The 24,978-nt window shown below is 36.5% G+C and overlaps 1 protein-coding gene and 2 long non-coding RNA genes across 4 annotated transcripts; 2 read left to right on the forward strand and 1 right to left on the reverse strand.

Moving 5' to 3' along the window:
* Positions 1–513: 513 nt before the first annotated feature.
* LOC125479986 lies at positions 514–2,269 on the forward strand. The gene is made up of 3 exons (XR_007260404.1): positions 514–784; positions 1,273–1,325; positions 1,789–2,269. It is a non-coding gene; the product is annotated as an uncharacterized LOC125479986 (long non-coding RNA).
* Positions 2,270–14,491: 12,222 nt separating this feature from the next.
* On the forward strand, positions 14,492–16,413 carry LOC103933380 (phosphoglycerate mutase-like protein AT74H). Its single transcript, XM_009343067.3, has 5 exons — positions 14,492–15,184; positions 15,269–15,388; positions 15,482–15,695; positions 15,931–16,011; positions 16,110–16,413. Exons 1-5 carry the CDS (start codon positions 14,623–14,625, stop codon positions 16,225–16,227), a joined length of 1,095 nt encoding a protein of 364 aa, XP_009341342.2. The 5' UTR covers positions 14,492–14,622; the 3' UTR covers positions 16,228–16,413.
* Positions 16,414–16,694: 281 nt separating this feature from the next.
* On the reverse strand, positions 16,695–24,108 carry LOC108868676. Of its 2 annotated transcripts, XR_007260375.1 has the most exons (3): positions 24,034–24,108; positions 23,023–23,087; positions 16,695–17,368 (listed from the first exon to the last, which is right to left on the reverse strand). It is a non-coding gene; the product is annotated as an uncharacterized LOC108868676 (long non-coding RNA). The 2 variants fall into 2 exon arrangements; XR_007260376.1 differs by lacking the exon at positions 23,023–23,087.
* Positions 24,109–24,978: the final 870 nt, after the last annotated feature.

Consider the following 24,978-nt stretch of genomic DNA (forward strand, 5'->3'; position numbering starts at 1 on the left):
GTTAAATGATGATTTTTCATTTATAACCTCAAAAAATTTTGTCCCGTTACTTGATCTCTGAATGATTGTTTTTTATGATTTTTGGTGTATGCGATCTCGAAGTATATACAAACAAGTTTGACGGTTTGATCGTTGAAACTAGTTTCGTAGAATGCGTATCCCATCAAGTTCAATGGTATATATATTTCTTAGCTAGCTTTAAATTTATTTATTTTGTACGTATAACACTTAAGAAATTGAATAGTATATATATTTATTAAGTAGCTTTAAATTTATTATTGTAATTCAGATCGAGTTTTTGTTAGAAAAATATATTATTGTGTTTTATGTTAAAAAATAAATGAATTTGAAATGAGTAAAGTCACATTTTCAGTAAATTTTATAATTTTTTTTTTAATATAATTTGTATGAAGTCATACCATGACATCACGCAAAAAGTGTTAGCGCGACCTCGTAATGCATACCTGTGTCGCGCAATTTGTTAAAATTGTGGCGGTTTAATTAGAAAAAAATGGGCTCAAAATTTTTTCCGATTGGAAAAAATGGGCGCTTTTTGTTTTGTATAGCCCTAGGCTAGGTGTTCTCATTCTTCCCTTCAGAGACGACCACTCACCACTCCACTCTCGCAACCCCGCAGCCGCAGCCTCGCAGCCTTTGGAGCCCCAATTGTAGTCTGCAGCACCCACTGCAGTCTGCAGCACATCTCAAAGACTCAAACCTTTTCACCCTCGAGCACTCGCTGGCTTCACCGTCGACAGCCGTCACAGCCCACAGTGATTCCGAGGTAAATTATTTAATTTCGCATCTTAATTTCTCATCACAGCAAGCCCACCTTAATTTCTCTATTTGTATTGGAAAGCTCTGTTTGCATTTTAATGGGAATTACGATTAAAATAGAAAAATTGATGAATACAGGAAAGTATATAATTAAGAGAAAGAAGATGAATACAGCCACAACCCTGTTTACATTGGGTTTTCGTTTTAAATTTTTTAAATTTATGATTATTTTCTGTGTAATTTCTTTGTAGATTTAGCCTATTAAGATTTTTGATTTATTTATGGTGTTTATTGTTCATCAATTATTTTCGAAATAGAATTCAATAACTTAGTCATGAGATTTGTCTTCATTTTTTTTATGTTAAATGAAACCCTCTTGTTTTCTACATGCGTGTGTATATATATGTAGACATAGCACCAGATAAGAAAACACAGATCTTGTTGCCTCTTGGAAATATCGATTTTATGAACTAACGTTTCTCACTTTGATTGGAGACTTGGAGTGTTGGAGACCAAACAAGAAGAAAAAAAATGACGAGATTATTCAGGTAATTTGTTATATAGTTTTTGAAATGACATCCACTATCCTTGTGGGTATTCTGTTGGGTTTTTTTTATTTTAATTTTTAAAAATATTTTTATACAGACTAGTTTGAGTTGAATAAATCAATGGGTGTTGGAAAAGTTGTCCTTGATCAGTTCAGTCGGTCAACACAACACAACATTGCAGTTGCTTAATTCATGTTAATTGTATTAGTTTCGTTGAGCTTCTGTGTATAGTATAGCTGCCTTGCCTTGATTATATTTATTGTTTCAGCTATTTCAAGTAAACCATGTGTTTGGAGTTGATCAACCAAAACTACTTTTGAATTAGTATGCAATACTGCTTTATATATATGTGAACAAATGCAAGAAAGGATATGATATTACTTTTCTTGCTAATTGATTAGTTTCAAATGTAAGAAAGAATTAGTTTCTAATGTTATATTTTTATGGTTCAAAAATTGTATAGATGTCACAGTTGATCACTTGTCGTCGGGGTGTGACCAATGCTCCTCCCGCATTTTCAGCACCTACTACTTCAGCTGTGAGTGCTCCATTGATTGGGGAGCCTACACCCCTTACTGAAGCTACTCCTAAGGCATCCCAGGTGCCCGCATCATTGACGTCATTAGTGTCAGTTCAGCAGCTCAGTGCGGCCCAGGAAGCAGCCCAGGATGCTCGGAAAGCCTAGATTGCAGCCCAGTTTTCAGCCCAGGACAAGAAGATGAGCATGATCTTACGAGCCTTACAGATGTCCAACCTCCAAATCCCGATGCCAACACCTGATCTTGCTCCACCTTCGACCTTCTAGCCACTTCGCCCAGCCTATACCCAGTAGCCTAATGTATCAAACCTAGAAGACTAGTTGTTGTAGTTTTTTATTTTTTTGTTCGGACATCTTGTATGTACATTTTCATATATTTTATAATTAAATACTTTTTCTTGGTTTATTAATTATTTTTTAGAATTTAATTACAATATTTATTAAAAATTAAATAAAAAATATTTTTGCCAAAAAAAAAAAACCAAGTGTTTGCACGACGAAGAAGTAAAATGCGTCGCACAAAACTGCTTTGCACGATAGAGATACCTGTGTCGCGCAATTACTCCTTCGTTGCGCAAACCTTACTGTCATTGCCTTGGCGCGACGGTTAGCGCACAACGGAGGTTTCGTTATGCTATTTTTCAGGCAACGATTTTTGACTTTGCGCGACGAAAGTACCTACGTCACGCAAAGTGTTTTTTCTACTAGTGACTAATGATTTTGATTTTCTAAATAACTTAGTAGACTACCTGATATGAGAAACCAATCGTTTTTTAAGTCATCCTTCCTTCAACTAGAAGATCAACCGCGTATAAATTTATTGAAAAAAACAGTTTAGTTATATAACTGTAACATAAATAGACGTAAACACAATTCTGTTGATAAAACAACAAAAATGTTCTATATATATGATATGATTTAAAATGTTTGACATTTACAGACAATATACAATGATTCATTTCATTGCATTGCATATAGAACTTGGGAATGTCAACCCAAATCCAAGTTTTTCTTCATTAATTTATGTTTTCTTTGACAGATAGTTTTGAAGGGTTTCTCTCTATATATACACGGTATGTTTATTTCAAGCTTTCAAGTGAGAAAGCCACTTGTAATTCTCAAGGATTGAGATTTGTAGTCCATTTCAATTTTGCACTACGGTTGGCATTAAAACATTTCTAGGATAAGGCGCATTTCTCGTAGTAGTTATAGAGACACGACTCCAAAAACATGCCTTGCAACCCTTATTTTGTAACTTCAATTTTTTAGGTTTCCTTTGTGCTTTTTTGTTTGCAGAAAAATTACAGATTCCATTTCCTTTGGGGCTTTGTGCCTTCCTCCTTCCACAAGAATTAATATTCTGATTTTTCTGACACGATTTTCTTTTCCGATGTGCTGACTTCAATTACATTGCACAGTTTGTACTACTAACACCACCTTAATGATCATCTGTAACTTTATTTTTCTTTGGCTTCAAAATTGTTGTGTTTATGACATTGGAGCCAGCCCGACAGATTCGTGTATTTTATATAAACTCCTCGCACCACATTATCATATCCTGTGGTATTATGTCGATATACATTAACGCAAGTGAGATAAATTTATGTACGTGGAATTATGACTTCTTGTATTGATCTATGAAAATATTACAATATATATAGGGTTATGTTAATCCCTATTTAGGTTAGAATTACATTCACATATTACATGCTATAATCACAAAAAAGATTCCAAATTAAAGTCTAATCTAACAATGTAAATGTATATAAACTCGTCACACCATTTCGGCATGTCATGTAGTATTGCAGTGGTAAAAAAAATAAAAAATCATATTATATCATCCTGTATTTTGAAACCTATCTGACACTTGGCACGAAGAAAATATGGTTTGAACCCAAAAAAAAAAAAAGCATACAGCCGCAACAAAAAAAATGCTAGCCTTTTCAAGCTAGAATTTGTTCAAATTCCCAAAGCATAAGAAAAACAGATTATTTTCACATGCACAATATTCGTAATTAACTCATAACTACGGTGGGTATACGTGTGTACGTGTGAAAACCCTAAATAAAACAAAATATCATGTTTGCATACGCTTTGAAGATAAATCAGCCTTTCAACCTGCAAGGCTTGACAGCAGATCAAAGAACAAAGTTTCAAGTCCAAGTCTTACGAACCATACCAAACGCTGTGAAATTGCTAAGTTTTCGTTGACTTTTGATATCCGTTAAAGAATAAGCAATCATGCCTTCAAATGCTAGCTCTGCAGTTAGTAGGCATATTTCAACTTAATATAAATCACTTATTCGTCCTACCCTAATGTTATATGAACTGTAGTTGCTCTCAAGTATTATATCTCTCTTTTGTTTGCTTTGTGCTGTCCCGCGTAGTGGTTTTGTGTTAATTAATTGCTTAGGCAAGATGTTTGTGACTTTACTGTTCTTGCAATGGTTTTATGTGCTCACCGTTACTAAGTCTGTTGCGTTTGCCGTCTTACTGGTGCCTCGATGTTCATGTGTGGTAGACATCACTGGAGAATTGTACCCATGTAATGTTTGTATTTGTTTTGATCAATAAACTTCTCTATTGCTCTATTAGAAAAACATGTAGTTACTTCCAAGAAGATGTTGTGAACTGTAGCATATGACCAAATTCAAGACACGCCATTAACTAGACAACAAAAATAGAGAATTATATCCCAATTCCAGACACCTCTAAGATATCATAACCTTGATAAAAATTAAAGAGGTAGAAGCGGATATATTAATTAATTAATCCCATTATATACAATATATATATATATATATATATATATTAATCCCATTATATGCAATATATATAAATATTTTTTTTCTTATTTAATTGTTTGCAGGAAAAATGAGTCAGCAACAAGACTAAAGTCGATATAAATGACAAAACCCTAAAGAAGTAAATAGCATATAGCTTGTTGTCTATTGTGCATCTGTCTCTTAACATGTAGAGACTAGTTTGGTTTTTTCCTTTCCACCCTTAACCCTTGTGTTGTTGATCGTCGAGCTGAATCTCACTAATAAGTTAATTTTGCTCGCTTGCATGTATGTATGCATGTCAGATATACAAATCTATTTTATTAGGTTGGCAATCACAAGAAGTTTCTCCAAGCACCTTGCTACCATTGCCATTGGATGCATGATTTAATTAGCTTTTTCTTTGTACATACCTAATCAGAGGTACTCTTTTTTGGATGTTTAATAAATCCATTTTATTGTTAATATAACCAAATATTATATTTTAGTGTATATATAACTCAAGTGGGGCTGCTTGACTTTAAGGTCTTGGCACTTTTTATTTTTGCTGGAGGGTCTTTCCAGTCTAATTAATCAGGAAGACAGCTATCTGCAGCAATATGTACCGAGTTAGATCACAAATTGGTTACTAAGTTACTATATTTTGGTTATAAAATTTTAATTCATTTCAATTTTAATAACAAGTATAGCGATTTAAAGTACTTTACTTTCTATTTGATCCACATTATATACTTTTATCAATTAGCTAGCACTCATTCTAATGACGTTTTTCTCCTTCTGTTGATTCATAATAAATATCCTAGATTAACACCGCTTACTACCCTGTTTTGCAAGTAAATCTAAATATGATTCGGTCTACATTAAGCATTTTGTCAAAAATCCCAAGGGTCGATCTTATATATATTATCTATTTATTGCTTACTCAGATCAAGGTGGGATTCAAATGGAAAGTTCTTGTATGTTGCTACTTGTACATGCTAAGCTCCTCTAAATAATCGAAAACATCCTTGTCAATGAGCATCGCGCTTAAGCTCTTCGCAAATAAGAAAAGCCATAGTTTTTTTCCAGAAGTATACATGTCATGGATGATCCTATGAGATTCATAAAAACTGGAAATGTTAAATGCTTGTGTTTTACCCAGTGTTTAAAATTTCGGTATTGGTGAAAATATCGATAAGCAAATTTGTGGAAATATCAATGTATATATTGTATATCGATATTGATATCGATTGCCTTCGATGGAAATGATGGAAATTTGCTTAAAAACATGGAAATTTAAAATTATTTTTTAGAAAATGTCAAATGAAGCCACAACACATGTATGAATAAAAAACTTAATAATTGGATAATGTGTAAACAATAAGTATGTGATATGTGAGAAGAAAAACTTCCTTATAATGACAAGTAATAAAATAAAGCATTTCACTAGAAAGAATAATATATCACTACCAAAAAAAGGGCCTTTTGCAACGGAAAGGGAATGTCGCAAAAAATGCTAAAAATATCGTAAAAAGCTTTTAGCGACGGCCTTACGACGATAATGGACGTGTCGCAATAAACCTATGTCACAAATGTTTTGACACCATATACGACGCAAACTAACCGTCGCAAGTACTATTTGCGACACTATCTGAAGCGTCGTTAATAATAAATGGCAGGTGTAAATAATATATATATGACGTCATATTTGACCAGATATAAATTATTCTATTTAATTTTATAAACTAGAAATAAATAATTATTAAAATGACTAATCTATAAATTATGTAAATATCTATAAGCTAGATATGAAGAATTGTTATTAATAATGAACTATAATTAATGTAAATCATTATACAATGTATTATTATATACAAGTACCAACAAAACTACGAAAGCAACGCTCCACTTTTACTTAAAGTTAGTTGAATGGTCCTATACATTATACATCCATGGCATCATGTAGTCTTTAGCCAAAACCTGCAACAAGCGACATTTTTGGAACCATCAATAATGTATAAAATTTTTTACCAAAATCATAGTTTCATATCAATAAGAAGAAAACAGATATAACTAGATGAATTTTAATATGGTCAAAACTCAAAAGCACCAACAGGATCTCATAATAGGGTATTAATCGTACTAGTTGTACAAAGACCACTCAGCACGCGCTGGAAAAACAAGATGAGATGAAAACCCAAAGGAACTAAACAGATTACAAATTTTGTCACTGATGCAGGAAAACATATTACATTCATAAGTCAGAGTTGATCAGATCATGCACCACTAGAAAATGGGTGAGCCACATTTGATTGTTTGTTAAAATTAGTGCCAACCAACAACATTAAAGTAGCTCTAAATTAACAAACACGGTAAATCTGTAAGTATAATCTAGCACTAGCAGTGATAAATAATCCAACTGTTTACCAGCAAAATAGAACCGAAACAAGCCTGAACCCAAATTACCTTTGCATACAGATCAATATATTTACGGAACTTAGGATCCTCCACTAAAGCTGCATAGGTCGGAAGTTTCAGCAACCCCCAGTGTATCACCCCCATAGAGTGCAAGGAGGGAGAATTACCAATGTATCACCCCCATATAGTGCAAAAATATCCTTGTCAGATAGCCCCATTCTATAGAACTTTTCCCTAAAATATGGTGCACCTATTATCAAATGATAGAACACACGGATAAGAAATTAAACTTCTATTAATGAACAACAAAAAACTTCATCACCAAAACAATTTAATTGAAAATGATACACAAGCAAGCATGAATTAAGAAAGCTAGGATACAGAAGCACGTATAAACTAATAGAGACATTATTAGAGAACTTCTAATCTAGTCTAATAAAAAAACTTCTAAATATCTAATACTGAAACGCATAACATTTATGAATTATAATCCAACTAAAATGCTAGCATATGAGAACTATTAAAATAGGGAAAAAAAAAACTTGAAGAAGATATATTAAGTACTCGAATAAACCTCGTTTAGCACCTGGAAGTCGTCCTTCCTTAGGAGAAATTTTAGAATCCTAAGAAAAAGTACAAAAAACAGATGAAAACTTGAAAATAGTGATATGGAAACTAGCTATGTGTTCTTGAAATAAGTGATCAGTGGCCACAACATACCTTCCTGCCTGGAAAAAAAGCAATGGCAGGGCAGTGAACTCAACTGCAGCACACCAGCAAGCTGAAAATACAAGTAATCATGCCCCTTAATTGCTGTCTTCATTAAAGAATCCATGCTATCTCCCACGTATTTTAGGAAAGCCTATGATGGTCTTTGTACAAGGTCTTCATTTGCAAATAATTTAATAGCTAAATTCATATAATCGGCTGAGTAAATTATTCAGAACTATAGTCACCTAGTATAGGTCTGCATATGTAATCCTTGGATGCTTAGACATAAGAGTCATGACTCTCAAACTCATTACCAAGATATGTATTAAGCACCCTGTTCTGATCTCTGTTGTGAATCCAAAGTATATGAACTACAACACTGATCCTACCTTAACAAAAACTTCCACAGCTTGCATCTGATTCAAAATCTTAATTTCCAACCTCAAAAAAGATCCCAAGCATGTTGCTGAATCTATCAGAAACAAAACTTCATAATGTCCTGGCAACAAACATTGCTAAAACTCCTAAAATCACCAACAATGCAGATTTATCCCGAATGAAAAAGTGTGGGAAATTGTACCCTACAAAGAGTCAAAGACATTAAATTTACCAAACTCATACTTCCTGTAGTTTTACAAGTTTTCAAACTAATTCAACACAACAAAGTCCCATTAGCTACGCAAAAGCTAAACAATTTTCAAACTAATCCAAAACTAAACAATCCCATTAGCTACACCAAAAGTGGTTCATGTTTCTACTAAAACTTAAAACCCAGTTAAAAAAAACACAACTCTGAATTTAACTAAAAAATATATTTTAGCAAAATCTACTGAGTTCCAGATCAAATTCCGTTACCACCCATACTGAAACGAAAAGTAAATCCTTGTATATCTCAAAACTCACTTGAAAGCAAACGACAACAAAAATTGGAAACAAGAAAAGAGGGGATCTCAAGTACATAATCTTTCCAGGTAAACATATTAACAAGAATTAGAAAAATCAATCCAATATTAATAAAAACAATGGTCTTCCGGATTTGAGAGGAACCCTAGAAATTGTTAACTACATTGCAAAATATAAAGTTGGTACAGAGGAAAAGGAAGATGATAGAGAGAAAACCAGAGAGATTGTATTGATTGAATGGATAAAATGTATACAAATGAACTTGAGGAAATGATAGCTATACAGTCCCTTATATAGCCATATAACCTACTTACAATAATACCCCTCTAACTATATTTCTGTTATATCGGTTATTATTCCCCCCCCCCCAAACTAAACTTGGAGGATCCAAGTGAAGTTTGAGCTAGCTAGGTATTTGAGACTGATCTGGAACTACGAAACGAAGATGTCTGCACTGCTTCAACCCCTATCTCTTGCAGTTTGGAGCAGTGTATGATAGTCTGGAGTTGTTGACATTAAGGCACTGTGTGACTGGACCCTTTTTGGAACCTCTGATTTGCTGCAAACTGGTGACGTGCTTCTTGAATTTCCCTTGAATGCAACCAAGAACTCACTGAATACTTGGAGAATGGCACTCCAAGAAACTAAATCTACCAAGGAGAATGACACTCCAAGAAACTAAATCTACCAAACTAAATCTTCCAAGGAGAATGACACTCCAAGAAACTAAAATGACACTCCAAGAAACTAAATCTACCAAACTAAATCTTCCAAGGAGAATGACACTCCAAGAAACTAAATCTACCAAGGAGAACGACACTCCAAGAAACTATATCTACTATGGAGAATGATACTCCAAGAAACTAAATCTTCCAAGGAGAATGACACTCCAAGTACCCAAATCAACCAAGGAGAATGACACTCCTTTTCACTTCCCTGACATGAAACTTAACAACAAAAAAAAAATTATACTAGGAGATTGATACTCCGTTGCTTTTCTCAAAATACACAAATCTTAGATATAATACTCCTCAGTATAAACAACCTTCTTCATTCTTCACACAAAACGAAATCATAGAGAGTCCAAGTCACAGAAATTGTAGATCAACCTGCACAATACCACCACGGCCGAGGCCAGAGTTGCCTTCAACACTACCTGGACGCTGCGACATAAACACAAATCACACAAGCCTCATAGATCATATGTGCCCAAACTCCACTAGGGTCCCAAAAGTTCCACAGAAAGAGAAGAATACCATCTAACACCGAAGGACAGGAATATACAAAGCCAAACCATGCCGCTCAACGGAATCGTTTTGCGCGTAGATTCATCCAGGATCATTCCTAGCTTAAACTCTGTGTATGTAAATGCATCGGAACCAATTTTGGTCGGTCCGTCCTCAATGTCTCAAGAATCGTCGGAAGCATCCTTATTATAAACAACCGTTCATAATTTTTCAAGATGATTTGTGAAAATGATGAACCTGTTGTCGAGATAGGCATACTAGCTGCTCACGAAACCATTAACAACCACAAAAAAAAACCCAGAAAAGATTCATTCTAATTGTTCAGAATTCAGAGAAAATGAACTGAAAACATAACCTGCACAAAAAAATCTTGAGTTGTGCATTTTGTCAAACATATGGACTGCGCAAAGTTTTGAGATGTCATCCACAGAAGAGAGCAGAGCGTTGATCAAAGCCACAGAAAATATAATTCAGAGAGTTGATCTGGGAACACCACCAAGAATTCAGAAGCTTGATCTTGCACCAAGACACCAACATAATCACTCTTGCTCTCTTGCTTTTGTCCTATCAAAACGCAAAGGCAAGCATTAACAAACAGATCAAGAAACGGGGTTTCCATCTCTCTATCTCTCTCTCTGGTGTTAATAGACAACCATTCCCTTGTGCCGTGCGGTTTCCACTTCAAACCCAACAATCAAGAACTCATCCATCACTTCCTCCGCGACTTTCTGATGAACAGACCGCCGCTACTGCTGCCAGATCCGAACCCTCTGAGATATGAGAAGCCTATGAAACTTGATTTTGAAACCTTAGACGATATAGTTGAAAACCATAAACAATTCATCTCTGGAATCACAGATAACTAGCGGAAGCAGTAAAGATCACACCACCAATAGTCATAATCTCAATCTGAAAAAAAATGAAGAAGAAAGAAAGAAAAAGAAACTAATGAAAAGCAAAAGGGAAAAGGAATCGACCACCAGGATCCATGGTGTGAGCCTGGTGGCTCTGATACCATGTTAACTACATTGCAAAATATAAAGTTGGTACAAAGGAAAATGAAGATGATAGAGAGAAAACCAGAGAGATTGTATTGATTGAATGGATAAAATGTATACAAATGAACTTGAGGAAATGATAGCTATACAATCCCTTATATAGCCATATAACCTACTTATAATAATACCCCTCTAACTATATTTCTGTTATATTGGTTATTAGAAATCACTTAGCAAAAGTTATTGAATAAGAAAAGAGAGAAGATGGAGATGATTGTAGTGGCTTACAAGAACTCCGATTGTGCTCCAGAATCTCCGATTGAATCTCTAATTGGATGGATTAGGGCGAGAGGAGCTCCATACTTTTAGTCGAATAGGGAAAAGAAACGGTTGAGGGAGAGAAAAAGATTTTTCTTTTTCGGATAGAAGGGAAAAGGAAAAGTGCGCTGGGCTATTTCATCTAAAAATTGAGCGCGTATATAAAAATTTGAGCCCTGAATTGTATTCCGTCGTTGGCAAACCCTTTGTTGAAGACGACAAATTGTTATTTCTAATCTTTTTGCGACTTTAATTGCGACGTTACTAACACCATCTAGCACCCAATTTTGTGTTATTTGCGACGGCCGTGGTATCTGATGCAAAAAACCTGTCGCAATAAGGCCTTTTTCTTGTAGTGTATACATAACTTAATTGAAATTTTCGTTATGAAAGCAACACAAGTTTTATTGAAGTAAACTAATACCATAAAGAAAGAAATTAAAAAAAAATAAAGAATGCATAGGCTTATGGATATTTTCTGCAAACTTTTTGCAAATTGTCTGCAAACACTGGATATTTCCTGAAAATATCGAAAATATTGAGGAAATTGACTGATTTTCAGAAATATCATGGATATTCATATTGTTCTTTGAATTTTTGAATATTTTCGTGGAAATATCGAGTATACCCCGGATATTTCAAACATTGATTTTACCATAATATGTCGAGGTTTCCAATGCAACTTTTACGCATGGAAGACCTACAAAACACAGCTTACGCATTAGAATTTAGAAGACAAAATTGAAAGGAAAAAAATTTATGAAGTGCAAGAAATTATATGGAAAACAATAAGAAGATAGGTTGTTAAATAATTTTTTTACCAATATGTAGTTTCCTCTAATTAACCTCCCAATCCCAAGTCCCAACCCTTCGATTTTTTTTATCAAGAAAAATAGATAGAGATAGGGAAGTATTCTTTTGCCCTGACAAGGACAAGAAACCAATTGTGGGTAATGTTGTAACAGTACGTTATCCCATAGGGTTCTGAAATAGGCCGAAGGATATAGTGTGGAGGACGGAAGAGGATCCTCTCCGGATCCATTTTAGGATCCCTACGTTCCAACCGCTCATCGTACATCGTGCAGTTAATTTTCGTTAGATACTATTTGTGTTTAATTTTAAATAAAAAAATCAAATGATTTATGACCACACAATACACGATGAACGGCTAAGATGCGGGAATCCCTAAGATCTCCACAAAGTGAATCCGGATGGGATCCAATTCTATGGAGGACAACAACCTAAGCCAAACTTTAAAGGGTTTTATAGGATTAGGTCTAGAAATACTAAGGAGACTCTTTCAAAGTGAGACTCTTTATAGACTCTCCCCCACTTATGTTTGTGACACAATGTTTTATAATGTTGGTAAAGAGAATTGTGCCAAAAGCATGAAGTGACAGAGAGTTCATTAAGAGTCCCACTTTTAAAAGAATACATAAAGAGTCCTATTTTAAAGAGTCTCATTTTTTAAAGAGGCCAATATCAATGAATTATTGTAGTCGATCTCTATACTTTATTTATTTCCACGGACTGACCAAATTTAGAATAGTTTATAATTATATAGCTAGCCCTAGTCAAGAGCATGGAATAAGAAGTTCGTAATTTCGTTGTCTACCATATCGTGAATTTGACAAAAAAATAATTAATATATTACTAGGAGATTATGCTTCCTTAACGACTAATCTATGCATTAGGACCTCATACCGAATCTCGTAAAGGTGTAATATGTCTTTGTGTTGACTAAAGTATTGGATTTAGGGTTTTAAAATCCCCATTAAACATCGACTTTGGATTTCCAGAATCACTAGACAAATGTAAATGATTGGTGCCAATCAAATTTATTGTCCAACAACTTGCATATAACGAATTATTTGTACATGTGACTGACAATAACATATATATTACATGTATCACCAACTTTGTCTTATGACAAGATGAATTTACATTAATAAGGACCAAGATAGAGTAAATAATACGAATAACCCACATACTAAACGAAAACACAACTTAAGAAAAATACCAAGATACTGTTGTCATACTCAAAACTGCGTACTGCATCCCTCTGACTACTAGAGATGTTTTAATTATGAAATTTTTAATGTCAGGAAATAGAAAGAGTGTTAAAATAGATCAGACTAATGGATGTATACGAACTTTTTTGATTAATTATTCATGTTGAGTCTTACTCGTTTTTTAATTGTGAATCTTACTTTTATCTTTAACAAATAAAATACTGTATCTACCACTGAGTTGCTATTCAAAGCTTAAGATTTAGAGAGTTTTAACGAAAAGTCCACAGTACCGTTCACTTTAACGAAAAACCACATTTTTACATTAAAAAGTCAATTCGGGTACTATTCACTTTACCCTTTATTTTGTCCTTATCATTAAAACTCAAAGTTTTCAAACTCCTTTTATTAGTTTTCCTTATCCCTGATACATGTAATATTATTGAGATGATAATATAGTTTAAAAATGAAGAAAGAAATTGGGCTAGTCTACTTTTGCTTACATTTCTTCACATCAAACATGGGCTCGACATGCAAAAAGTAGAGTCTCAAAACCCGAGTCCAAATCCTTGTATAAACATGTTCTTGCAAGCAAGTCATCGACCCAATCTCCTCTTACTAGCACAAGAGTACATTTGACTGATTTAATTTTTTCCATATAATTTCTTTTTAATCGTTTTGGATAGAACAATGAAAATAAACACTCTCTTTCCATATTCCAATTTTTACAACCCAACAACTGTCGGTCTATGAAATTCGAACTCGGAATCTTCTTGAGCAATTTTAGTATAGGTGATTTAACAAATTTCTTTACCCTAACGTTTTCAAGAATCATATGGGATTATACTATTTTTTATTCTCAACTCTTCTACACAAATTGTAGTGTAACCTAGGTCATGACTAACACTACTCGTAAAAAATCATCCCACAAGACATAAACTGGGACCCAAAAGCACTAGGCACATTGGTCCCCTCCAATACAAAGACAAAAAAACCTTGCTAGGAGTAGGAGGGAAGCACCTAACTCTATTTCCACAATTCAGTAGGTTCATCATGCCCTTTTGTATCTACCAATGAACCTCTCACAACACAACAAAACATGCAAAGGGTCCCCTCCCCATTTGCACCACATGAATAAAACACAAGTACATTAAGACTTTGAAAATTGGCATTTGATTGACATGGCTAGACGGGAAAGCATGAAAGCTCCTCCCTACAAATGGAAAATAATAACCGTTAAAAAAAATGGTGCTTAGAAAAAAAAAGAAAAAAAAAGGAAAAAAAATGGTAATGTGCGGTTATCATTTCCCAAAATAAAAATCTGAAACCGCTTTCGACATTTGAGGCTCACAGGACCATTAGCCTTGAATTTCCAAGCAAGAAATCAGTGTTCATGGCCATGACTCAATTTTGCTTGTCCGGTTCCTTGTGTTACAATTCTTGCTTTCGAAAAAATTCATATCTTTCTCTCACACTTCCCTCAGCTTCACCTAAATGTAAGCCACTAGAAAATGGGGTGCTTAGCTTCAACACAATCCAATGCTCTGCGAGCCAGAATGGGACGATTGAGTATTCTGATAATGGGTTGGCTAGTTTTCCCGAAAAGCATTTGCATCGAAAGTCCGCTACTAGTTTGAAATCTCCACCTCCTAGGCCTCGCCGGATAATCTTGGTTCGACATGGGCAGAGTGAAGGAAATGTAGATGAGAGTGCTTATACAAGAATTTCTGATCCGAAGATTGGACTAACAGAGAAAGGGTTGGCTGATGCTGAGCAATGTGGGAGGAGGATAAGGGAGATGATTGAGAGGGACAAAGTGCATAATTGGAAGGTGTACTTTTATGTGTCTCCTTACAGAAGGACAGTTCAAACACTGAAGGGTTTGGGTAGAGCGTTTGAGCGCTCAAGAATCGCCGGCATGAGAGAAGAGCCTCGGCTTAGAGAACAGGATTTCGGTATGTGCCCTTACTATCTATGCTTATCTCCTTTTCCATGAAATTTGAAGCGATTTGCATTTTGTTACATTCTCCCATGAAAAGGGAACTTTCAGGATAGGGAGAAGATGAGAGTAGAGAAAACGATTCGCATGCTTTATGGTCGTTTCTTTTATCGGTTTCCTAATGGGGAATCTGCAGCCGATGTTTATGATAGGATTACAGGTACAGCTTCCACATATATTTTTTATCGATTATCGATCACTATGAATTCAGCCAACAAGTTTTAAGGCAATGAAGTGTACTTGACTTGAGCAGGATTTAGAGAAACACTGAGAGCAGATATCGATATAGGACGATTTCAACCACCGGGCGAGAGAAATCCAAACATCAACTTGGTGCTAGTTTCACACGGTCTAACGCTCAGAGTGTTCCTCATGAGATGGTACAAATGGACAGTGGAGCAATTTGAGAGGCTGAATAACTTTGGCAATGGAAGCATGGTCGTTATGGAAAGAGGCTATGGTGGAAGGTATTACTCCTCCACTACTTCATTGTAGAAAGTTGAAATCAATTTTTGCAACAAAGCGATATTCTGAACTACTCTAACCTACCTAAACAAGGATTTCTACTTGAGTGCAAAGAGGCAGGCACACTACCTTGATCAACGATCCTAACCTACATATGCACAAATCTATTTTCCGAAGACATAGCGAAGTAATATGAATTCGTTGCGTTTCCCATTTCCCAATCTCTAATTTCTGCAGGTACAGCTTGCTAGTGCATCACACTGAAGAGGAGCTAAGACAGTTTGGATTGACAGATGAAATGCTTGTTGATCAAGAATGGTAGAACTAAAAAAACCTAAATCTTTTAGCAAGTTCATTGCAATGAGTTCTCATTTGTATTTAGTACTCTAACCCTGTGCGTTGGGTTCTGATTCAAGGCAAAAATATGCAAAACCCGGGGAGCTGAACTACGATTGCCCGATGCTAAATTCCTTCTTCACGCACTTGGGTGATGATGACGATGATGGTGATCGTGCGGCCGTTGGCACGCTCTAGTTGACATAACCATGGAATGGAAGCCATAGATAATATACTAACAGCTGTATGGTGTAGAAATGCAAGTAAACCAACATTTTTTTTCTTCTCTCTTTTCACTTTGATATGGTAGTAAAGAACAAAGTCTGTAGAGCTTTTATCTTTGCAAACAAGTTCAACCCAAAATAAACTCAAATAATTATCATATTCTGATCCGAGTCCCTTCGGCGACATCCGAAAAAATAAAACACATGATTAAGCACTGGTTTATGAAATTAAGGGAATCAAACATGAAAAGGGAAGCAAATCTTTTTACACAAATAGAGTTGATTGGACTTTGATTTTTGATAATACTAGCAAAAATGTCCGTGCGTTGCTGCGGGATTTGAATGCATCAGCCTTAACCACATGAATAAGACATTTAACCTGAAAAAAACAATCAACATAATCATGAATGAACAAAAGGGATAGACGAGAGAAAGATGTCGGTAAGATAAGCAATTCGACTTTTATATACAGTCAACTGAGCTGATTACAAAAGATACAGTTGCAATAAATGCTCTGTTTCTTGAGAAACATAAGCAACATGCATTTAACACTTACATTGCCCTTCAAGTTACGATAGCAAAATATACGTCCAGCAGGCCAGGCATGTGTTTTAACAGCTAAACAAAAAAGCAAAATAAGTGTGTTGTTCTTGTTTCAACAGCTAATCTTTCAAGACTAATGTATGGATTAATGTATAATATCTGAGATCCTATTTGTTTTTTATTGACTGATGCTTCAACATCATCCACCTAATTCATATCACACATCCATAGATACATGAGAACGCTTATTCTCACCACCATTGCGTTGTTACTTTAGTATGTTTTTTCACAGAGAAGAAAAGGAAAGAGCATCACGAAAAACACTAACAATTTCAACTCTAAAATGTCACCTTATTCCTATAACCCACCTCAATCAACAACAAAAGAAGAAAAATAATTGATCCCTTCAAAGTGTTCAAATCATAAACTAAAAGATGTCCTACCCATCCAAACGAAAGTGGGAAGTTATTTTCAGTCCCATGTCATATCGGCACAATGGAGGGCGACACTGGTAATTTCAGATCACAAATAACTCAAAGAATCCAGTTAACCACATCATCCCCACCAACAATCTGAGAATAAATATATGTTAGAAAGACAGCTACAGCACAACCCAAAGACTAATTAAAGAAAAAAAATATCCAAAATGTACGTCAGAAATTGTTGAAATTATAAATACAAATCCAAAAAAAAAAGTGTTGAACAATTGGCTATATGGGATAAATTTAACATGTTACTCATTATAATTTGAACACTATCAAGTTAAGCATGTTTACAATCATACAGGTCAGATTTCCTTTTTAAAATAATCATTTCAATATGCCTTTCCTCAAGGAGAGACAATTACAAAGAGAGAATAATACCTGTTTTTTATTAAGACGGTAGCCAAATTCGTTATAGAGTCGTCCTCCAAGCTTTTCATCTTTTATATCAACAAACACTAAAACTGGGCAGCTTGGCATATCAACAGAAGGTTTACCATCCAAATCATGTTTAAGCAATTCATCAGTTATATCATCTCCTTCAAGAGATGTTTGGACAAACAATTTGGTCCGCAGCATTCTTATTGCATGTAAAACTAATTTTGGGGAAGCAAATCTTAGCAAACCAAATAAAACAAAACCCCAAATCAATTATAAAAAAAATTAGGCCAAAAGAACCCCACACCTAACAAAACCCCAGTTTCGCTCAAAGAGAGATTTATCTTATTTTAGCAAAATGAATTCCAACTGGGCACAAACAAAAGCCTTGACCAAAATGAATTGCACTTAAGTGTCAACCAAATTCGCTGTTAAGGAAGATATCTCAGATTGATTATGTCAATATTGTAATTTGATATATGTAGTTATTCACTTACTTATTTAGTCTGATTGTCCTTGTTTATAGGCATCAGTATAGGACTATGATTGTATAGCCTCCTTATATATTTGTAACCCTAGCTTTATCGTAAATAAGAAAAGCATTCAGCAGATTTACCTTTTCTATGATGGTACCAGAGCACTGATCTGGGAATAAAGCAAAACACAAACCCTACCCTAGCCAACGCAGCCATGGGTGAAAAATCAGAAACACAGTCAACCTATTCAGGCATGACCTCACACCTAAAATGGGACAACCCTAACCATCCACTCCACCTTCACCATTCGGACCAGCCTGGTGCAGTCCTTGTACCGCAGCAATTGGTGGAGGACAATTACAATACATGGGCTCAGTCCATGACCATGGCATTAACGGTCAAGAACAAGCTCGGTCTCGTCGATGGCACAGTCAAGAAGCCACATGAAGACAAACTTGAAGAATTGCATCAATGGAACCGATGCAATAATCTGGTGAAGACATGGCTTTTAGGGTCGATGTCCAAGGAAATTTCAGGAAGCGTCATCAACTGCAAAGATGCTCGACAAATGTGGCTTGACTTGCAGGAAAGATTCTCTCATGTGAACATCGTCCAACTATTTCACATAGAGAATGAGATTCACGGCTGCGTGCAAGGTACCATGACAGTAAGTGCGATTCCGGCATGTAGTTGTGAAACAAAGAAGGAGATTGCTTCGTACGTTGAAACACAAAAGACCATGAAGTTTCTCATGGGGTTGAATGATTCTTATGCCACCGTTCGCAGCAACACTCTTCTCCTTGAGCCATTGCCCACAGTAAACAAAGCCTACTCATTGGTTCTCCGCCATGAGCGACAGGCGGAAGTTTCCAGTGGAAACAACAATATTTCTCAAACAGAAGCTGCGGCATTCACCGTGAAAACAACTAGCCGCGAAGTCGAATCAGAAGACGGTGCACTTCGATGTGGGAAGTGCTACAAGATGAATCACAATACTAAAAATTGTCGTGCTCATCTCAAATGTACCTTCTGTGGATGGAAGGGTCACTCTTATGATTTTTGTCGCAAGAGGAAAGCAGCTGCTAAGAGTGAACAAAGTCGACCATTCTCCTCCAAAGGCAATCAAGTTGCAACTCACGACAAAAGGAAAGTGATGCCTAACTTTCCTTTTTCTCAGGAGGATTGTGAGCAAATTCTCCAGATGCTGAGCAAGAACAAATCATCTTTTGCTAACCAAGTGGGTAATTCTTCAAATCATGAAGATCTTTCAGGTAAAGCTTTTTCTTTCACACGTAATGGCAAGAAAAATGTGTGGATTTTGGATAGTGGGGCCACAGACCATATCGTTTGCAATCCTTGTTCCCTCACATCTTCCAGACCCGTTGACAACCATACCATTGAATTACCAAATGGCTCATTTGCTAAAGTCACCCACATTGGACAAGTTGTATTCTCTCCCAACCTTGTCCTTGATAACGTTTTGTGTGTACCACTCTTTACGTTAAACTTGATATCAATCAGCAAATTAGCCTATGACTCATTATACGTCACAATATTTCTAAACCAATTTTGTGTCATGCAGGACCTACGCTCGGGGAAGATGATTGGGATGGGAATTGAACGGGAGGGACTTTATTATCTCGATCCACCAAAGAAAGGAACATGCAACACCGTCAAAACCCCACCTTCTAACCTTTGGCACCAACGTCTTGGGCATCCATCACATAAAGTCTCTATGTTATTTCCATTTTTCCAAAATAAATCTTGTGATTCAAATAAATGTTTCATTTGTCCATTGGCCAAACAAACGAGATTACCGTTTTCATTGAGTTCTATATCTACCAAGTCATGTTTTGAGTTAATCCATGTTGATATTTGGGGTGGTTATCAAGTTGCCTCCATTTCAGGTGCAAAATATTTTCTCACCATCGTTGACGATTACACTAGGAGCACATGGCTTTATTTGATGAAACACAAATCCGATACAACAACATTTCTTGTCCAATTCATCCACATGGTAGAAAATCAATTCAATGCTAAGGTCAAAATGGTTCGAAGTGACAATGGTCCTGAGTTCAAGCTTTCCACTTTCTATAATCTCAAGGGAATTGTTCATCAAACTAGTTGCGTCAACACACCACAACAAAATGGTGTCGCTGAACGTAAGCATCGACACTTGCTCAATGTTGCTCGAGCCTTACTTTTTCAAGCTAATCTTCCTAAACGTTTTTGGGGGGATGCCATCTTAGCTTCAGCTTATCTCATAAATCGCACACCCACACCCATTCTCCATGGAAAAACACCCTATGAACAATTGTTTCACAAGGAACCCAATTATTCTCACTTACGAGTTTTTGGATGTTTGTGTTTTGCCTCAACTCATGCACAAAAGCCTTCCAAATTTGATCCTCGTGCACGTCGTTGTATTTTCATTGGTTATCCATATGGTCAAAAAGGTTACAGATTATTTGATCTTACCCTCCCAAAAGGTTTTTGTGTCACGGGATGTTATTTTTTTTGAAGATCAGTTCCCCTACCACACCTCAGACATTTCCGCTGCTCCCACTTCCTTGTCCACTCCAACCTCCTCACCACTGACCTTCGATATGGCCTCTTTTCCTCTCACCATTCCTCGGGCCATCACACCTGCACCTTTTACTCTGGACTCTCCTACTTGCCCACACACACCCGACACATCACAACCACCTTTATCCTCGTCGTCAATCCCGAACATACCCTTACCTTCTCCAGAAACATCACCTACTGCTCATCTTTCTCCCGCATCCACCAACACCCCAACCAGCCATACTCCTCCACCATTACCACCCCGCCGCGGCACCCGCCCCACCAAGCCTTCCTCATTTTTGCAGGACTTTCACGTCGAGACATCCCTCCCGTCAAGGCCTGCTCCGCCATCTTCAACGAACGTGGTTAAGACTTCAGGTACCTCTCACCCACTCTCTCACCACTTATCCTACACTCGTCTGTCCTCCCACCATAAACTTTATACAGCTAACCTCATGGTCATTAAGGAACCCACAAGCTTTTCGCAGGCTGTTCAAGACCCCCATTGGCGTGCTGCCATGCACCATGAGCTTGCTGCTCTTCAGGCCAATCACACTTGGTCTCTTGTGCCGTTACCACTCCACAAACGACCCATTGGATGCAAATGGATCTACAAAGTAAAGTTAAAACCCGATGGGACAATCGAGCGGTACAAAGCACGGTTGGTTGCGAAGGGTTATAGCCAGATAGAAGGGGTTGATTACATGGAAACCTTTGCCCCCGTGGCCAAATTGACCACTGTCCGTGTGCTTCTTAGTGTGGCAGCTTTACAAGGATGGCACTTGCATCAACTCGACGTCAACAATGCCTTTTTACATGGTGACCTCCACGAGGATGTTTACATGACCTTGCCTCCTGGGTTCGGACGAAAGGGGGAGACTCGAGTCTGTAAATTACACAAATCCCTGTATGGTCTGAAACAAGCTTCGCGACAATGGTTTCTTAAATTATCCACTGCACTCAAGGTTGCTGGGTTCCACCAGTCATGCTCTGATTATTCATTGTTCGTCCGAAGTCATCAAGGTAATTTTATCGCCTTGTTGGTTTATGTTGATGATGTAATACTAGCAGGCAATAATTTGCAAGAAATCGAAGAGACCAAGCAGTTCCTTTCCAAACGTTTTAAACTAAAGGACTTGGGCAAGCTCAAATATTTCTTAGGGATAGAGGTTGCTCGATCAAAACGTGGGATCACTCTATGCCAACGTAAATATGCATTGGACATATTGGAGGATGCTGGGTTTTTAGGCGCCAAACCTTCACGGTTTCCAGTTGATCAAAACATCTCTCTAACACAAACGGAAGGGAAGCTACTCAACGATGCATCTCCATACAGACGCCTTGTAGGTAGACTAATCTACCTAACTATAACAAGGCCTGATCTAGCCTATGTGGTTCACATGTTAAGTCAATTCATGGAAAAACCTCGACAACCACATCTTGAGGCAGCACACAAGGTCCTCAAATACATCAAGAAAGCACCTGGGCAAGGTATCCTCCTGCCCTCTACTGGCACATTACAATTGAAGGCATTTTGCGATGCCGACTGGGCTAGATGTAAGGATACCAGGAGGTCGATAACAGGTTATTGTGTTTTTCTTGGTCAAGCACCGATTTCCTGGAAAACAAAGAAACAAACTACTGTATCTCGCTCCAGTGCAGAGGCCGAGTACCGTTCCATGGCCACTACATGTTGCGAAATTACATGGTTGAAGAATATCTTGAAAGATTTGAAGGTGAGTCACCCACAACCAGTCACGTTATTTTGTGACAATCAAGCGGCACTACATATTGCTTCGAATCCTGTATTCCATGAACGCACAAAGCATATAGAGATCGATTGTCATCTGGTAAGAGAGAAAGTTCAAGAAGGGATGATACGTACAGCTTACATGCGAACAACTGATCAGCCCGCTGACATATTCACCAAACCATTGAGTTCGACACAGTTTGAGACATTACTCAGCAAGTTGGGTGTCATTAACATACACTCCAACTTGAGGGGGAGTGTTAAGGAAGATATCTCAGATTGATTATGTCAATATTGTAATTTGATATATGTAGTTATTCACTTACTTATTTAGTTTGATTGTCCTTGTTTATAGGCATCAGTATAGGACTATGATTGTATAGCCTCCTTATATATTTGTAACCCTAGCTTTATCGTAAATAAGAAAAGCATTCAGCAGATTTACCTTTTCTATGATTCGCAAACATTTAAAAGTTCTTCGATTTTCACACAACAAAACAACATATCAAATTAAAAAACCAATGCAATGTTAGTGAAATAAACTTGCACGGTATTTTGAGCTGTAAAACAATCACCTTGCAAATGAATAGGCATATCTGATTCTTCCAAATCCTTTCACCTCAATCCTAGAATTCGTCCCCTGTGTCACCACAAAAACATGTAAAAAATCCGAGAAAATCAAATGCTATAAACACCAAATTCCAAATTTGCAGTCAAAACCAAATTCCAAACGATGATTGTATGCATATCCAAGCCGTAAGGAAACCAAATTAAAAAAATTATTTGGAGATGAAAAGCCTGATGTAAACCCTAATAAAGTTTATAAATTTTAAATTTTATAATTATCCTCCGATGTGGGACAACATGAAGACCCTACTGTCGAGTTGTGTTTGTATTCCGTTCCAAGGACTGCGTAACTAACAAATCAGGGCTCAAAAATTCAGATTTATCTTTCAGAGGAAGAGAGAGAGAGTGTTACAGTGACAATGGCAGTGAGAGCTAAGAAATAGGAATCCATGAGACCCATGGAAATTGTTCTGGATTGTTGCTCTTGAATAAAAAAAACTCTCTGCTTTGCTTGCAGCTGCTGAGTTTTCAAAAGTGGAAAGGAAGCCCTTCGAAAATTCAATACAACAGGAAAAATTTATTTGCTGCAGTTTAACACCGTCAGATTCCAAGTAAATCATACTATTTTAACAATTCTCAATTTTAACACTGTTATGTGGATTTGGAAAACTAATTTTGCTCAAAAATAATATTTCGAGGATTCATAAGAATGCAGGATTGAAAGAAGAGTGCAGTGTCTTGAAATAAAAGTAACTGCAAAGGAAATTAACAGTTTGCATCATTGAATCGAACTAAAAACATAGTAATACCATTAAATCTCTCCTCTTAGAATTACATATCATTGTTTATATGGTTTGCTGTAAATAGAAGAATTCAACTAAATACTTTCAATAAGAACAACTGAAGGCATCTAAATGGTAATATTGTTAATTACCAGTCAATTTCTATTAACTAAAAACACTACACAGATCAACATTAAATAAAAAGCAATTTTTTTGGAAGCTAAATTTTCCACTTACAACTGATGTCAGTGGCCAGTTTGCCATTGCAAAACCTTCCAGTAGGCTGATGGTTCACAAAGTCCCTTCCATAAGAGCAACTCCACCCCTATCCACTTTGAATCAGCACCCAGCCCATTTATCCACTTAATTGAACAGTAACAGACTCAATGAACAGTAATAGGCCAAAGCATCTCCACCCCAAAAAAAAATGTGCTGGCACCTAGTCTAAAAATGCGCTGGCACAAACGATCTCCACCCCTACAAAATGCGCTGGCGCCCAGTCCATTTAAAATATTAAATAATTTTTTTATAAAATAATAAAAAAAAAATAGTTTTAATTTCGGATAGGATTTTTAATCAATCTCGTCACGCCACGTGTCATTATCCGAACGTACTATTTTTTGAATAGATTTCCGCTAAGATTTTCAACCAATCCCGACAACCCACGTGTCGCTTCCTGTTTACAATAATTTAGGCAAGATTTCGATAAGATTTTTAACCAATCTCGTCACGCCACGTGTCATTATCCGAACGTACTATTTTTTGAATAGATTTCCGCTAAGATTTTCAACCAATCACGTAGTGCCACGTGGCATTGTCCAGAACCTCATCTTCTTCTTTTTTGTCCATATAAACCCTACATCCCTACATCCATCCTCACACTAAACTCAATCCTTTTTTTTAGCTCAGAATTCTTCTTTATCATTTTCAAATCTTGAGTTCTTACAATGTCTTCTTCAAAGAGAGCGTATAAACAGTTGCAAGAGCAGCAGAAAAGGTTGTTGGCACAACAGGAAGAATTGGTCAATCTTGACCAAGGTGGAGGTGGAGATGAGGCCTTCGCAATGGAGGAGGATGACGATGATCACCATAGAAGGCGGAGGGCCTCACATTCCCGCCGTATCATGCAAGCTATGGGTCAGATAGCCAAACCCGGACGTGCGGCAAACATCGATAGAAGAA

The sequence above is a fragment of a genome, unplaced genomic scaffold (assembly GCF_019419815.1).
Source record: "Pyrus x bretschneideri cultivar Hongxiangsu unplaced genomic scaffold, Pyrus_bretschneideri_v1 Contig30, whole genome shotgun sequence".
In the NCBI taxonomy this organism is placed as follows: Eukaryota; Viridiplantae; Streptophyta; class Magnoliopsida; order Rosales; family Rosaceae; genus Pyrus; species Pyrus x bretschneideri.